The 15,611-nt window shown below is 42.1% G+C and overlaps 2 protein-coding genes across 2 annotated transcripts; one reads left to right on the forward strand and one right to left on the reverse strand.

Annotated features, from left to right (window-relative positions):
• Positions 1-6,087: 6,087 nt before the first annotated feature.
• ABRAXAS1 (abraxas 1, BRCA1 A complex subunit) lies at positions 6,088-12,759 on the forward strand. The gene is made up of 9 exons (XM_065688677.1): positions 6,088-6,376; positions 7,006-7,096; positions 7,912-7,948; positions 8,770-8,836; positions 9,521-9,714; positions 10,356-10,475; positions 10,789-10,873; positions 11,338-11,446; positions 11,596-12,759. The coding sequence occupies exons 1-9, from the start codon at positions 6,290-6,292 to the stop codon at positions 12,015-12,017; spliced, it is 1,212 nt and encodes a 403-aa protein (XP_065544749.1). The 5' UTR covers positions 6,088-6,289; the 3' UTR covers positions 12,018-12,759.
• Positions 12,748-15,592, reverse strand: MRPS18C (mitochondrial ribosomal protein S18C). The gene is made up of 6 exons (XM_065688690.1): positions 15,482-15,592; positions 15,309-15,370; positions 13,791-13,874; positions 13,331-13,388; positions 12,949-13,008; positions 12,748-12,867 (listed from the first exon to the last, which is right to left on the reverse strand). The coding sequence occupies exons 1-6, from the start codon at positions 15,528-15,530 to the stop codon at positions 12,791-12,793; spliced, it is 390 nt and encodes a 129-aa protein (XP_065544762.1). The 5' UTR covers positions 15,531-15,592; the 3' UTR covers positions 12,748-12,790.
• Positions 15,593-15,611: the final 19 nt, after the last annotated feature.

Genomic DNA, 15,611 nt, shown 5'->3' on the forward strand with positions numbered 1-15,611 from the left:
TCAGGCTTTTTAATTTCATTTTAATATTTAAATTAACTATTTTATTTTAATAACACCTGTGTAATCATGTTGCAAATTTCATCAGGCAGGAACTGACAATACAATAAAACCTGTTCCCTCCACTGCTCTACAAGAAATTAGCCAAACTGTATTACAGGGTTACAAAATGCACTGTGGTGAAGTAACAAGTCACCCACCTTTATATGTATTTGATTACATAATTCAAATACAATAGATAAGTAGGTGTCTCCTTCTATCTTATAAAATGCCAATAATTTAATTCAGTACTTTTTTAGGAGACACAGTTCAGCCAATTACACCAACCCCTATCGTGCCTTTTCGTATGCATCACAGAAGAAACAAAGGTGAATAAATATCTCTGGAACGTAAGAGGAGCCAACCAGCTGCTCATTTACCACCTTATCACAGAATAAATTAACTAACCTTGGTGGCAAGAGCATTTAGGGCATAACTTCCAAGATTGTGATATGCTACGAAAGATCCATGAAAGATCCATGTGATAGCCTACGGAAGGTCCATGAAATAACTTACCTTTGCACATGCTTACATTAGCATGTCTGTCTAAAGCCAGGGCTGTCCTTTCCAAATATCCCCATACCATTGTTTGGTTTGTGTTGTGGAGCAGCCCCAGTACACACACACTGGATTCCTGAGAAATGAAAGCAGACACAAAGATCCTCTGTAGAAAAAGTACCCAATACTCTCCAGTCAGTAACAGAAGCGCAGATAGCAGAGTGAGCTGCACCACCACTAAATCCTCTAGTTTACACCATGTATCCAGGCACCAAAAAGCAGGCTCTTGACATGTTGCAAGCTCACATGATACCATGACTTGCTTCTTGTGCCACATAATGAGTCAAGTAGCTTTTGTACCTTCAGATTTGCTGCTGAATGTCATCCCTCAGGTCTCTGTAACTACACATCTTCTTCAGCAATCTGACTTTTCTTTTGCATCTTTGTTTCATTGCCTACTTTACCTTCCCTCCTGTTGCTGACCTGTTTCTGAGCCTTCTGTATGTTCTACAAAACCTCACGGGTTTGATTTTTAATTCTTTCTGCCTTCCCATTGCTTTTTTCTCAATGGCAACTGCAAGCACCTCTCTCCCATTACACTGCTGCTGCCAGGAACACCATTACCCACTATTCCTCACCTGCCTCACCAAACGGCTGTAGTCCTAGGTTTATCAAGGAACAACGTTTCATTGTGAAGCAACTTTACTCACCCATTTGTGTTTAGCTAACATTCCTTACATTCTCATTTCCGGTCTCTTCCTCGAGCAGCCTGCCCTGCTAACACATGTTCCTTAGGGTGGCATACAGTAGAAAGCTGAGTAAGTGGGTGTTGACCCTTTGGCATAAGGCAGCACATCTCTGAAGAGCTGCCTTCAGCCTCGGCACAGGGGACTGGTATGTGTGTCAGCTGGGCACTAAAAACTTTGTAGGCGGGAGGGTGGAGGTAGTTTCTGGGACCTGATTTGAGGCAGGAAAGGTGGGTGAAGTGGAGCACCCCAGGGAGGCGTAGTGACTGTGCTAATGAGATACCTCAGCAATGAGCCTACGCACACAAAAGAGGGATATTTGTTATAAGGTGAGAAGGAAGAACAGCCTTCTGTATCCTGGGGGGAGGAAGGAGAGGTTCCTCTCCTGTATGAGGGAGAACTGTTTTCCATCCTGTGTCACATTACCATTCGCACTGCATGTCTAACCCTTACAAAGTCACGTTCGCTGCCACTCCAGCAGCACTCCAGGAGTTCAGTCTTGGTTAATTTTCTGCCAAAAGTAGCTGGCAAAGCTTATAAAACATCTTTCTGCTCTTGGTATCATGAGCATGGAAACAACTGAGACACAATGGTCAAAGCAGGCCTACATCTTAACTCCAAAGCACTCGGGATTGCTATAAGAAGTAAATCTGGGCTTGAAATGTATCTCTGCCCTGTATGAAGCTGATGCACTTGCTCACAACGTGAAGAAGAAAGGAAATTCATTATTTCTCCAGGCAGTTCATAACACTGCTTCCTCTTTTCCAGTCAGAAAGTTGGCATAGCTTATTATGCTCCCATCACAATCACTGATTTATTTCTTTTATTATTTTATTATTTCAAAAGAACCACTGAAATTTACATGTTTGTCATATTCCAGTATGGATAGACATGCATCCAACATTGACTGAATAAATAGTCTGTGATGGCACTACATGAAATTCCTCAGCACAGTAACTCCTTTAAGATTTAGCTCTGCCATCCACCAACTAAACAGAGCTTCTGCATGTCATTCCTCTACCCTTCTCGCATTTATCCCTCTTACCCATAGCCAGCCTGTTGTAATCATGTCTGTTTTGAAGCTGGAAGAGCTACTTTATCCAGACATGTGAAGGTGTTGCAAATAATTCAAATAAACAGGCAACAACAGAATGTAGTTTTGCTCATTTTTAAGATCCAGTAAGTAACAGCAGACAAATTTCTACCAAATAACTACAAGCAATTCTTTATGGTGAATTACCTTATAAGTCAGGAAAAGTCCCTAGACAATGTGCAAAACTGTCTTCATTTGGAAGAATGAAAAACAACTTAGAAGAAAGGGATGCTGGTAACACAGGAGTAATTTAAGAGAAAAGCTCCCTTCAATTTAACGAATCTCAAATTGACATCTGTGATCATAAGAAATTCACTTGAAACAATGAAGATATCCCTGGTCTCCTAGGGAAATGAGATGGAGTGGGTGTCAGCTGCCTACTCTTGGTTCTCAATCCTTGAGGTCGTTCTATTAATTTCTTATTGGGCAATGTTTTGCAAGTGTCTGAGGGAACTGGAATTATGACCCATTTATTTTTTCACTGCAAGGACAAGTAAACACAGCACTGACTGCTGCCTATCTGTAGTGCCTTACATGGAAGGATTAAATCAGGTATAAACAGGAGTGGCTACTCCAGTGACTCCAAAAGCTGCCTGGAGGGATGTCACGGAGTTTGCAGCTGCTACTGGCCTGCTTTCTTGTAATGCCTTTCTTATCAGACCACCAGAACATCGTATGTCCCTAGCAGATACAGTTCCAAAAGAGCACTGACACATCAACAACACAGGCTCTTCTGATGTTCAAGCAATACATCTTCTACAGGTTAACAGAGGTATTTCTACCTGAGGCAAATGAAAATAGGCTCCACAACTATCAATCATGGCCAATCTCCTATCAGTTGACCTTTTTTACACAAATATATACACAGTATATCTAGAAGTACACCCTAGCATTGTCAGTAGGTACCTGAATGTGCTAATACTGCTAAAATTGCTCTTTTGCCTTCAGCTGTAGGGCTCCCTGGTATTTCTATTCAAGTTTTGCCATGTTACAAAGCTAGCGAAGCAGACTGATCTACTTAGAAAAGCCCTTTAAGTCAATGACACAAAGTCATGGAAGCAAACCTGGGCTGATTCCTCAGCATCTCTTAACATTCAGAGGTACCAACATTATGTTTTGCAGGATAGGAAAGTCTTTCAAATAGACCAGAGCATTCTACACTCTGGTAATTCTGATGTGTGTACTCACACGTGAAAACAATTCAGAATACTTCCTTTTCAATTAAATTTTTACCTGCTGTTTAAAACTAACTAAATAAATAAATAAAAAGGCCCTTTTAGTTTTTGCTTATATCTTCTCAATGCTTTAACCTTACATTCAGCAAACTCCACATCTGATTGCTAATCAAGGGTGACATCTCTGGTAGTTTTGTTTCCATTTATATCAAGACTGAGGTTCACGCTTCACTTGTGAAAAACACTCCAAAAGGTCGGAATAACCTTGAAGCTCACCTATTGCATGGTAAGCAAGGTCAGGTGCAATATGCATTTATGGAAAGCACACCGTCTGCACACATTAAAGTGCAATACCCCCTTCTCTACATTCATACTTTAACTGATCTATGTCTGCTGCTCTTCAGGCCTGCACAGATCCCATCTATGCCACTGATCTACAGTGATCACCCATCTACACAGATCTGTGTTAAATTCTGACTGCAAAAAGACCGTGCTATTTGTGATTTATCTTTGGATAGCAACAGTTGAACTAGGAAAACACTGAAGAAGTACGTTTAAGTATTGTATCACTTATCAGGATGACTGTAACACATTTAGCCCCGACCACGCAAGTGTTATTGTTTCCACACAAGATAAATGCAACAATTAAAGAAACTTTTTTATCATATTCTGTAGCTTTGTAAGCTTGAATCTTTGTGTCACAAAAATGGGAAGTCCACTGCATGTTCTCACTGCATGTTTGCCTCAGAGTACACAGATACACATCAGATGTGTAGGCATGACATGACTGCCAGTACGTATCTCATACATTGTCACTATAAATCTTGTATATGGTTTGTGTATCATCCATGCTATGTGCCGTAGAATAATCTGTCAGCACCTGCCCAACATTTATTGCATTGATTGAATGCGTAAAATTTTCTCACAGCTCTGGCTTAGGAGTGACTGCAACCACAGCACAGGGTCACTTGAGGCAATTCTGAAAGATGGCAGCATTCACCATTTTCTCCACAAACAGCTGTGGAAGCTGGCCTTATCCATACGTTCTTGTTGCCTCCACCATAGCAAGGTGGCTCATAGCAGACTCATTTGTTGCAATGTACCACTTTAGTTGTGTTGTACTTATCACCCATTTGTTTAGCATCACATTGACTGCACTGCAAGAAATGCATACTAGCTCTTTTCCATTAATCTTGTCACCATTCTGTATCATCTGGAGACTCACTACCCCCTTATTCAGAGATCACAGAACCACAGAACTGTTTGGGTTGGAAGCAACCTTAAAGATCACCTAGTTCCAATCCCCCTGCCATGGGCAGGGTCACCAGCTTTCTTGAGCCCCTGTTCTTCCAAGGCTTTATGCCTCAATACTCTACCAAGCAGATCCCTGAAGAGGTCAAAGCCAGCTCTCCGGAAGCCGAGGGTAGCAAGCTGGCTGTGCATGCTCCTCTCCACCCTAAGGATCTTGAACTCCACCATCTCATGGTCACTGCATGGCCACATTCCCCACCAGCTCCTCCTTGTTGGTGAGGACAAGATCCAGCATGGCACCTTTTCTCATTGGCTTCTCTTATCACCTGGAAAAGGAAGATATCCAGGAAATAATCCAGGATCCTCCTGGATGTCTTACTGCACTAAAAAGGTCAATTTTATGTGCAACCTGAAAATACAGCCATGAGATCCCAAAATCATGGGAATACCTCTTGAAAGACCAAAAGAGCACACATCCTATTTCAAGAGTCAGGAAATAAGAGTCTAAGGCTAAGAATATGCCTAGCTATAGTCCTGGTGTGGGATGAAATCAAACATTTGCTCTCCTGAAGTGAAAGGGAGCCGTTAGACTAGATCTCTGCTCACGTCTCAAAGCACACCACCACTTCAATCTCTCCCTTTATTACTTCCTTATCATCATTTATTAGGTTATTAACCCAGCTGACTCTCACCACAACCCTAAACATACAATGCACCTCCAGACATACTCACAGCTTCATTGTCCTGTTTCAAAAGGTACAACCTTGTTAGAGATCGTGCCAGTAGCTGGCGCCCTGCCTTTTCATATTGCAGGCTGGCATGACACAACCTCCAACTCCAAAGACATGAACCCAGCTCCCTCCACCCACTCTCCCAGACAGGTGACGTGGATCAGGCAGTTCTGTTTAAATGCTGGTTTGATGCTTTACTAAACCTCTTAGTACGGATCACTGAGGTAAGCTCAGATCCTGACTTTGGGACAGAGACGTATCATGTCCTGAGGCTTGCAGGCAGGTGACCAGGCAGGCCCTGCTGAGGCCGAGTCACCTCACCTTGCCCTCAGGAACAAGCCCTTGCTGCTGCATCTGCAGTCCTTCCCTCCAGAAGCCACCCATGAGACTGCAGGGCGACTGAGCAGCCTTCCTAAACCTGAGCAAACAGAGCAAACCCGGTAAAAACAAAACAGGAACGCAGACTTCAGAATTACGCCATTCAAGGCAAACCGAAACGGCAGGTTTGCACTGAGCCTCGCCGGGCAGCTGACGGGAAGGGAACGGCACACTCAAAGAGGGCTGAAGCGGGCACGGAGGAGACGAGGGCTGAGTCCAGCCCGCGCCCCTCCGCTGGATCGGCCCGGGCCAGCCTGCTGCCCGGGCCCCGCACACCTCCGCCACCCGCACGGGACGGCCTGTGTCCTCCCGGCCCTGCCCTGCCGGCGGCAGCCGCTGGGGGCTCCCGCCGCGGCAGCTCGGCCCGCCATTGTCGGGCGCATGGAGGGCGAGAGCACGTCGGCCCTGCTGTCGGGCTTCGTCTTCGGCGCCCTCGCCTTCCAACACCTCAGCACCGACTCGGACACGGTGGGTGCCGGGGCCACCTCTGTCGGGAGAGGCGGGAGGGGACAGGGCGGGGCGGGGCGGACATCGCGGGCGGGGGGAGCGGAAGGAGGGCCCGCCGCCGGGTTCTGCCGGCCCCGTGGGGCGGGCGCGCTGCCGCCGGCTTGGGCGCTGGTGCTGGGAGGGCCCCGCGAACATGCAGGGCCTCGCAGCTTGCTGTGCTGGGCCCGTGTTGCAGCGTCCTCCTTCGCCGGCGCACCCGGCTGCCGGGGAGCTTGCCTTCCGTGCCGACAATGGCGGGAAAGCGTGGCTGTTTCCAAACGACCGCTGCTGGGGTGCCTGCCGAGGGCTGGCCGGACCGCTGGTCGGGCTGCCTGGCCTAAGCCTCGGAGCTGGGCATCGCCTGGACAGCCCCAAACTGTTCACTTGCGAGTGAAAACAAGAGGGATGGGAAACAGCCGAGTGCACATTCCTGCCTTTTTCTTCCTTAAACAGGAGCGGATACTGAAAAATGCGAGAGAATCTAAGAAAAACTGTTCATCTTGACAGCTTATTTTCCTCTCCTGAAGACAGCACATATGCTGTTAACATTAGACAAAGTCCTGCTCAATGGTGCTGTTAATGTGAACTTTTTTTTCTCTTCTCCTATAAAGGAAGGTTTTCTCCTTGGAGATGTGAAAGGTGAAGCCAAGAACAGCATTACTGACTCACAAATGGATGATGTCGAAGTTGTGTATACGATCGGTCAGTCTGTCCACATTTTTAATACCATGCTTGGTTTCACACAATATGCGACTGCTTACAGTTTTCAATTAGGGCAATCAACATCTTAGTGATCAAAACTGCTAGAGCCTGGGATCCATGTGGATAAAAAAAACAAAAACAAAAAATCCCAAAACCCAGAAAAACACCAAAGGGATTATTTTGTAATATTTTAATTGCACAGTAAAAAAATAACAAAACCCACCCACCCAAAAAGCACCAAACCAATTTTACTGTAGAAAATATAACAACAAAAATATTAGCTCTTAGTTCCTTTAATAGCTCCTTTGCCAAGTATCTTACCAGGTTAGAGGTGAAAATGAAAGTGGTGAATTTAGGTGAAGGAAAGGATTTATCATGCCATTAGATCACTTAGTGTTTTTCCTTCTGGTAATCAGTCTTCCAGTTCTCACCATTTACACTACAGTTTTCTGTGCTCCAGCCTCATCTCACTAACAGCATCCATGCCTTGCTACAGAGTAACTCAAGTGAAATATTTCATATTACATACTATTCCTGTACTGGACAGAACAAAGGGGAAAATAAACTGCACAATTTGATTCTTCACATAAAATGTATTAAAGATAGTTCATAAGTGGTTCCTTTTACATTTGAAAAATTAGAATATTTTTAAATATTTCCTTTCTTAACTTCATTTAATCAGATGCCAAAGTATTTGATTTTAAGAAATTACACAGAATTCTTTGTCTTCTACCAGTTTAATTCTGATCATACTATATAGAAGAATACACATCTTGAACTGATGAACCCAGAGTAATATTACCTTCTCTTTCCAGACATACAGAAGCATATTCCATGCTACCAGTTGTTCAGGTAAGACAAATGAGCAGATATGAAAAATTTTAAATTAACTCCAACTTGAACTCTTCAAGATTTAAACTTGTATTACATTACTGAGAAAATCACCTGGCTGTAACTACAGTAGCCATATCAACCTCTTGAAATGCCTTATGTTATTCCTGTTCTGGTCTATCATGCCCTTTTTTGGTGTTTGTCTCTGCATACAGAAAGAGATATGGCATTCTCTACCTTCTGGTGAGTTATGATACCATCTAAACTACACAATAATGTCAACATAAAAAAAAAATAAAATGCATGGCTTTTCAAAAACCATACATCCCAATGTGTCACCATTAAAAAAAAAATAAATAAAAAAAAAGAGAGTATCAGCCAGAGGCTTTTAAATGGGTCAGAAAACAAAACACTTGTTAGAGCCATGGACTAGTTACTTAGATACCAGCAGGGCAGGTTTACACCCTTGTAAGAGCGGAATCACAACAGTCTCCTCCTCAAATCTGTATGAAAATTAAGAAACCCAGATGTTACTAGAAAGAAATTTCACATCAAATTGAAGGCATCTTACTATTTTGTGTTTGAGAGAACACAGATGCTACCTTTAGCGTGTCCCAGTAGCACTGATGCTAGGACAGCATCTGGGATGTACAAGACCACCTACATAGCTATTTGAGTAATGAAATTAACTGTACTGTCTTATCAGAGAAGCTGTGTCAGCATATCTTTATGCCTAACAGGGTAAAAAAGCTATTAAATTGAGAGGACTGCCAGACTGCTAGGGAATAGTTATTTCTGCAGTTGCATTCTTTTTTCCTCTAATTGTCCTAATTTTCTTCTAGCTTTTATAATTCTGCAGGAGAACTGAATGAACTTGCACTGAAGAAAATACTATCAGGCTGTAAGAAGGTATTTTATTTTCAAGCTTAAACCATACCAAGGAGCTCACTCAGATTTTGAGGGCTATTCCGGACACCTCTGGAATCAAGCTTTCCCTTCCTCCTCCCCCCCCTTTTAAAAAATTTTATACCTAGTCACTCACACTGCTGGTCAAGGTAGCTGCATCATTTCTACCCCTAAAACAAACAGATGAGGTTATTTTTTACTACAGTTTGCCTGCATATACGTCACAACTTTGTTCTTATTTGTTTTTCAAGTAAACAGTTTAAACATCCCAAAGGTGTTCTACTGATTTCTAGCTTAAGCTCAGTTGAAGTCAGCTCATTCAAGTGGTTAAAGCACCACTTGATCAAAATAGAGTTAGGTTTCTCTACAGAATGAAGTTTCTCAAGGTGAAAGTACAAGCTGGAAAGAGACACACAGCAAAACAACAGAACAAAGTTTGCCGAGTTTCAGCTTGAGCACAAGCTCAGAAAACAGGCCAGTTCAACACATGGTTTTGAAGGAAAGAGGGAAGTTGTCATACTAGAGTTCAGCTTAGATGTTTTAAGGTTTTCAGGGCAACTAGATGTTTGAATATGTACACAGCATGGAACAATTCAGATTTGTGATTTTGTACTGAATCATTTAACTTGCTTCGTGACACACAGAAGCAGCATTATTCAACAGTAATAAATTTTCTTCTTCCTGCAGAATGTAATAGGATGGTACAAATTCAGACGTAACACAGACCAGACCATGACATTCCGGGAAAGACTTCTTCATAAGAATTTACAGTCACACCTATCAAACCAGGGCCTTGTATTCCTGTTATTAACCTCTAGTGTTATGACAGAAAGTTGTTCTACTTACAGACTGGAACATGCCTTACATCGGCCACAAGAAGGGTAACTCGTTTGTTCTCGTTTTAATGAAGCAGTAGTGCAGATATGCTATAACTTAACACAGTTTGTTTTCTTCATTGCAACTGAATTACTGGTAACACTTTATTTTACCCTTGAAACTTATACATAAAATAATCTTATTCCTTATATTGCTAGAACCCAGCTAAAATCTTACCCTGGAGCTCTGTTCAGAGATTTTCCTTTATAACTATTTGTAGTGCCAGTGTCAATAGGCAGACAATTTATGCACATAAATGATCAATTTATGTTCTTGGTCAATTTAATGTATTGGACTTCAACTATGCATGGTGTTCATCTTCACATATCACTGAAATATTTAAACTGGTGGTAACTTGCAGTTTTCTTCAGAAACCTGCTGCCCCTAGGCTGGGTGTAACAAGCAACTATCATATTTCTGTGACTCATACAGAAATGGGGAAAAAAAAAGCTAGAGGCATCGCTCAGATCTTACTGCTCTTGCAGTCTGCCTTTAGCCATAAGCAGTCATCTACATGTTATCTGATGCATTTAGCAAGAACTGACTACACTGTAAAACTATCCAGGATGCTTAATGGTCAAGAAACTTTATCAGAGAGGCCTCTGGATGTTTAATAAATCATGTTTTTCTACTTCTGCTTTTTAAGTCTTTTCCAGAAAGTTCCTTTGGTGGTTACCAACTTGGGTATGGCAGAACAGCAAGGTTACAGAACAGTATCTGGCTCCTGTGTATCGTCAGGGTTTGTGAGAGCAGTGAGACAACACAGGTACCATATATACCTTATTCATTGATAGCTGTAGCTTTCAGTTAAGTATAGTTATCTTCCTATGAAAGTATTTTTTTAAGGGCTTTTGCAAATGCTATAGCCATACCCTGCTCACTTTTTTTACCTGTTTCCTGCAACTGTTTACCTTTCTAAGGTACTTGGTTCAGTCCCATACTTTGTCATGAGAGCTGTCTGTCTCAACATCGGCACCTACTGTTGAAGCTCAGAAAGCTTCTTTATATATTGTATCTCCTACTAAGCAAGCACTGAGATCATTAACTTGCAATTACACAATTATCATCTTGGTCTACAGGTCAGAATTCTTTCATGAAGACGGATCCTTACAAGAGGTTCATAAGATAAATGAGATGTATGCCACCTTGCAGGAGGAACTGAAGGTAAGTCAGGCACATCTGCCAATACCATTACTTTCAGCAGTACTACAAAAATAAGCAAAGGGTATGCCATCTTTCACTAAAGAACTAAAGCTGTCTTTGAAAGATCAGGGAGTTGCATTTGCTATTAAGAGCTGTACATCAGGTTCTCAGAGCTGAAGAGTTCAGTTTACACTTGATCAAAAAGTATACTGACAAATCCTCAAGCCCACTAAATTCTCACAGTAGCATTATTTTGAAGGACTACTACCTGTGGTTTGTTACATCTCCTTTGCTTAGATGGAACAAATAAAGTATCTTGCACCTCATTCAACACAAGGTTTAAGTTACCTCTAGAATCTGCCTCATTACTTAAGCTTTTCACTACTTTGTGTCCAACTTGCAAGTACTTTTAAGGGTATTGCAACAAGGTGAAATTCAGCTTCTGTGAATACTGTTAATCCCACTGAATGCTCTTTTCCTTGCAGAAAATATGCTCTACAGTAGAAGTCAGTGAACGATCTGTAGAGAAACTCTTAGCAGAGGTGAGCCAATTAAAAGAAGAAATCAAGAAGAAAAAGCAACAGACTTGTTCAGGTAAGTTAAATAAATGTGACGCCAGTCTCAGTAAGACTTCCAAAATTGATTCAGTTGGCAGAAGCCAATTCTGATCTTGAGGCAGCCAAAACAGTAGTGGCAGTAATGTACAAGAGGGACTGCAACTCTAGTACTTTCTTTTTTTCCAGAAGTCACAGACTACGCAGGAGAGCCAAAGGAGAATGTTCTCCTTTGTCAGGCACTGCAAACTTTTTTCCCCAATTCTGGACTTCAGGCATGTATTGTTTCCTTGAAAGGCAAGCATATACCAAAGAACTGCTGTAACACTGACCATAACATTAATGTCAAGGACAAACTAACTCTCATGGTAGAGGAAAAAGATGTCACTGAAGCTGAAACAAAACACTTAACCAAGCGTAAAGTCAGATGGACCACAACAGGATCAAAGTCATTCAAGAAATCCAGATCACTGCAGCTTCACCAAAAATTACTTCAAGACCAAGAGGACAGTGACCAGGAAAGGAAGCTTACACTGAGTAGTACTGGAACAGATGAGGATTCATTTGAAAAGAAGGACACAAATGAATACCCACACTCTCCTACTTTCTGATCCATTAAAGATTTGTCCAGATCCAGACCTTCCACCAAGAGCTACTGCCAGCATACTCAAGTGACGTATCAATTTATAGTACTGCAGGGATGAAAGTAACATAGTGCATTTTTGCAAAACAGTTTTGGGTTTTTTTTTAACTCCAATGGATGAATCCTGTTTGGCACAGAGACAAGTCCAGATGACATTCCCTCATTTTGCCTTACAGGGCTAGATCTGTATTCTCTCAGGGTTTAAAGACTATAGTAGCAGTATATTAGTAGTCATATAACCCTATCACATACTGCCTCAGAGAAATACAACTTGAAGTTGCTGCTGGAGAAGTGGTAACATGCTTACCAGAATTCTCTTTGCATAAACTGTCACAATTTAACAACTTTCATCTCTCTTTAGGTATCTAGTACTTGTTTATTCCTCCCCTTTCCAATCCTAAAAGGGAAAGAACAGCCACCTGAACTTTAGCAAGGCTTGTAAGTGGAGGAAGCGGTCCATGCAGCTGCCAATTTTTGTTGTTGCTTTCATCTTCTATACTTCTGACATATTTTAGAGACGTGGTACTTCATAAAAAACCAAGCAAAAAACCAAACAAACGAAAAGAAAAAAAGAAAACAACAACAACAACAACAAAAAAAAACCCACAAAACACCAAAAAAACACCAAAAACCTGACATCCACCCTTCAGTCAGCAATGCATTGTACTAGCCAACAGCATTTCCAGTAAACAAACATATGATCATGAAAAGTAGTTTTATTGTTTATTTCTTTACAGTGCATTACTCTGGATACTTAATATTACATATCTTGGGGTCTGTGAGAAATGCTGGGTTCTTAAACATAACTGGCATAAATCCTGTAAAAAGATAAGATGGAGGTTTTTCTTAATAGAAAAGTAAGCCTGACTGAGAAAACTCAAAGATATAGTCATACTTACCAATTACTTGAGCTCTTTTAATGGCTTTCGTGATTTCTTTCTGCTTCTTGTTGCACAAGCCTAAAGAGATGAATCATTGTCAGCCTCTTAAATCAACAACCACCAAGCCATTAGCTTAAAGGGTGAAAGGGATATTACTGGCAATTCCCTCTAGCTTTGCCTAAGTCTTCCTAGACAAATGCATGTGAGCTTATACTATTAAATATGAAATGCATGTAATTAAGGACTAATTTCATTCCTTGAAGCAGGCTACTAAGTCAGAGGAATACTTGTACAGAATGGATGGAGTTGGTAGTAACTTCTGGAAAGATAACCAATATACAGTTACTCTGACTCACAAACACATTAACATTAGTATTTAGTGATTTAATATTTCACATACCTGTTATATGCCTGCCATAAATGCGGCCAGTATGCGGAGAAACAAACTGGGAAAGAAGCTACTTAAAATGAAGAAATCCAAAGTCAGTTTAAAAACTTTAAGACAGCTTTAGTTTATTACTTGCATTCTGGTTTTCTTTTTTTGATGTTCTTAAACTACAGACAAGAAAAAGTATAATTTAGAGCTACAGTATTTTCTATGCCACAGCTTTTAAGTGGTATTAGAACCAAGGATTATTTGATAAATATAGTTTTAACACCAGCGCACAGGTCTAGTAGATTGAACAGTTCAGCACAACTACATTATTTGACCACTATCTGCACACATTCTTGCTCTTAAGTTTTAAACCCCTACACATATGAATAAATTCTTACTTTTTTGTCCTGGTAGACTTCCTACACACACTTAAAAATTAGTAAACCAGTTGCCATCATTTAAAACCAGGAATTTTTTAACTCACCTGCACATTCTTGTAGTCCACATTTATCCCACATAAAACACATCTTTTTGGAGGCTCTTTATAAGGATTCTCCATTTGTATGGGCTGAAATTAAGAGACTTATTAACACCTGTAAGCTTCACAAGAAACTAAGAAGTATTTGGTATTTTTATTCTTTGGGCAAAACATGCCTTGAAAGCAAGAGGTATTTAGTGCATCAGTGAAGTTTTTCAGTAACTTATCTCTATTTCTCTTAACACAGTGATTGAAATCTAGCAATCTAAAAGGCTTTACACAGCTACACAGCCTTTCATATATTAGTAATAATGTAACAAGCCAATTAATTAGGGTGGTGAGGCACTGGAATGGGTTGCCTTGGGCAAATTGTGAATGCTCCATCCCTGGCAGTGTTCAAGGCCAGGTTGGGCAGAGCCTTGGGTGACATGGTTTAGTGTGAGGTATCCCTGCCCATGGCAGGGGAGATGGAACTAGATGATCTTAAGGTCCTTTCCAACCCTAACTAACTATTCTATTCTAATTAATAAGATAGTGCTTACACCCTTTACTTTAGAAGTAATATCTACGGAAGCTGGTAGTAAGGTAGTTCTGCCTGGTAAGTCTGAAGAGACTTTTCTAAATATAAATTCAAAGCAAATGGCCTGAGGGAGCTCCTGTCTGTTCACACACTTTAACAGATTGATTCTCAAATATTTACTAAGCCCTGAATGGCTCATCAAGCTGCAGAACAAGATATGAGAAACAAAAAAAAAAAAAAAAAAAACGCAGGCGAAGACAGGATTGGGCAGAGAAACAGTATCTTTAAAAGTTTTTGCTTGTACAGGACAACACTTTTTTATGACATAACCACATACAATAAATTCTTTAGTCTGTTTCAGGGAATGGTTTGGGTGGGAAGGGACCTTAAAGCTCATCCAGTTCTAACCCCCCTGCCATGGACAGAGACACCTTCCACTAGCCGAGGCTGCTCAAAGCCCTGTCCAACCTGGCCTTGAGCACTGCCAGGGATGGGGCAGCCACAGCTTCTCTGGGCACCCTGTGCCAGTGCCTCACCACACTTACAATAAAGCATTTTTTCCTAATATGCAATTTAAATCTCTCCTGCCAGTTTAAAGCCATTCTCCCTTGTCCTATCACTACATGCCCTTATTTCTCAGCTACATGCAAGAAATCAGTTCTGCCAAACATTTTGCTCCATGTCTGTGTTACTCAGACAGCTGATTTACATAACCACAGTTAAGATCCTGGGCTATAGCTCAACGGCACCTTCACTTGGAATACCTGGTGGCTTCCCTCAGCACTGGGGCCCTGCTCTGTAACACCTCAAGTAACTGAATTCAGAGTTGATTTTCTTTTAGAAGCCCGAGTTACTTGAGCTCAGGGGGGCTCCTTAGGAGCCCAAGTTAAGCAAAGACCAAGGCGCTTTCGGACACCTCCACTGCCCGACCTGAGCCCCCCCCGGCGAGGGCGGCAGTGGCCGAGGCGCAGGCAGATGACGCGGAGTTCAGGGGGCTACCTCACCTGGTCGGACTGCTGGGGCAACTGCTCATGCTGCAGGCGGTGCGGCCGCACCCACAACGCCGCTGTAAGGGATAAAAGAGTGACGGTTAGCGGCAGCACAGCAGGAGAGACTAGCTCGCAACTTCTCTCCCCACAGCCACCTCGCTCTAAAGGAATAAAGTAAAGGAACGCACCGGGCCTCAGTGTCCGCCAGGGCCGCGCCAGCACTGCCCGCGCCGCCATGTTGCCCCGTACAACCCACAAGCATCATTTCCGACTATAGGTCATTGCCTCCCCGACCGCCCTCACAGAGGCGATTCGCTG

This window comes from Lathamus discolor, chromosome 1 (assembly GCF_037157495.1).
Source record: "Lathamus discolor isolate bLatDis1 chromosome 1, bLatDis1.hap1, whole genome shotgun sequence".
Classification (NCBI taxonomy): domain Eukaryota; kingdom Metazoa; phylum Chordata; class Aves; order Psittaciformes; family Psittacidae; genus Lathamus; species Lathamus discolor.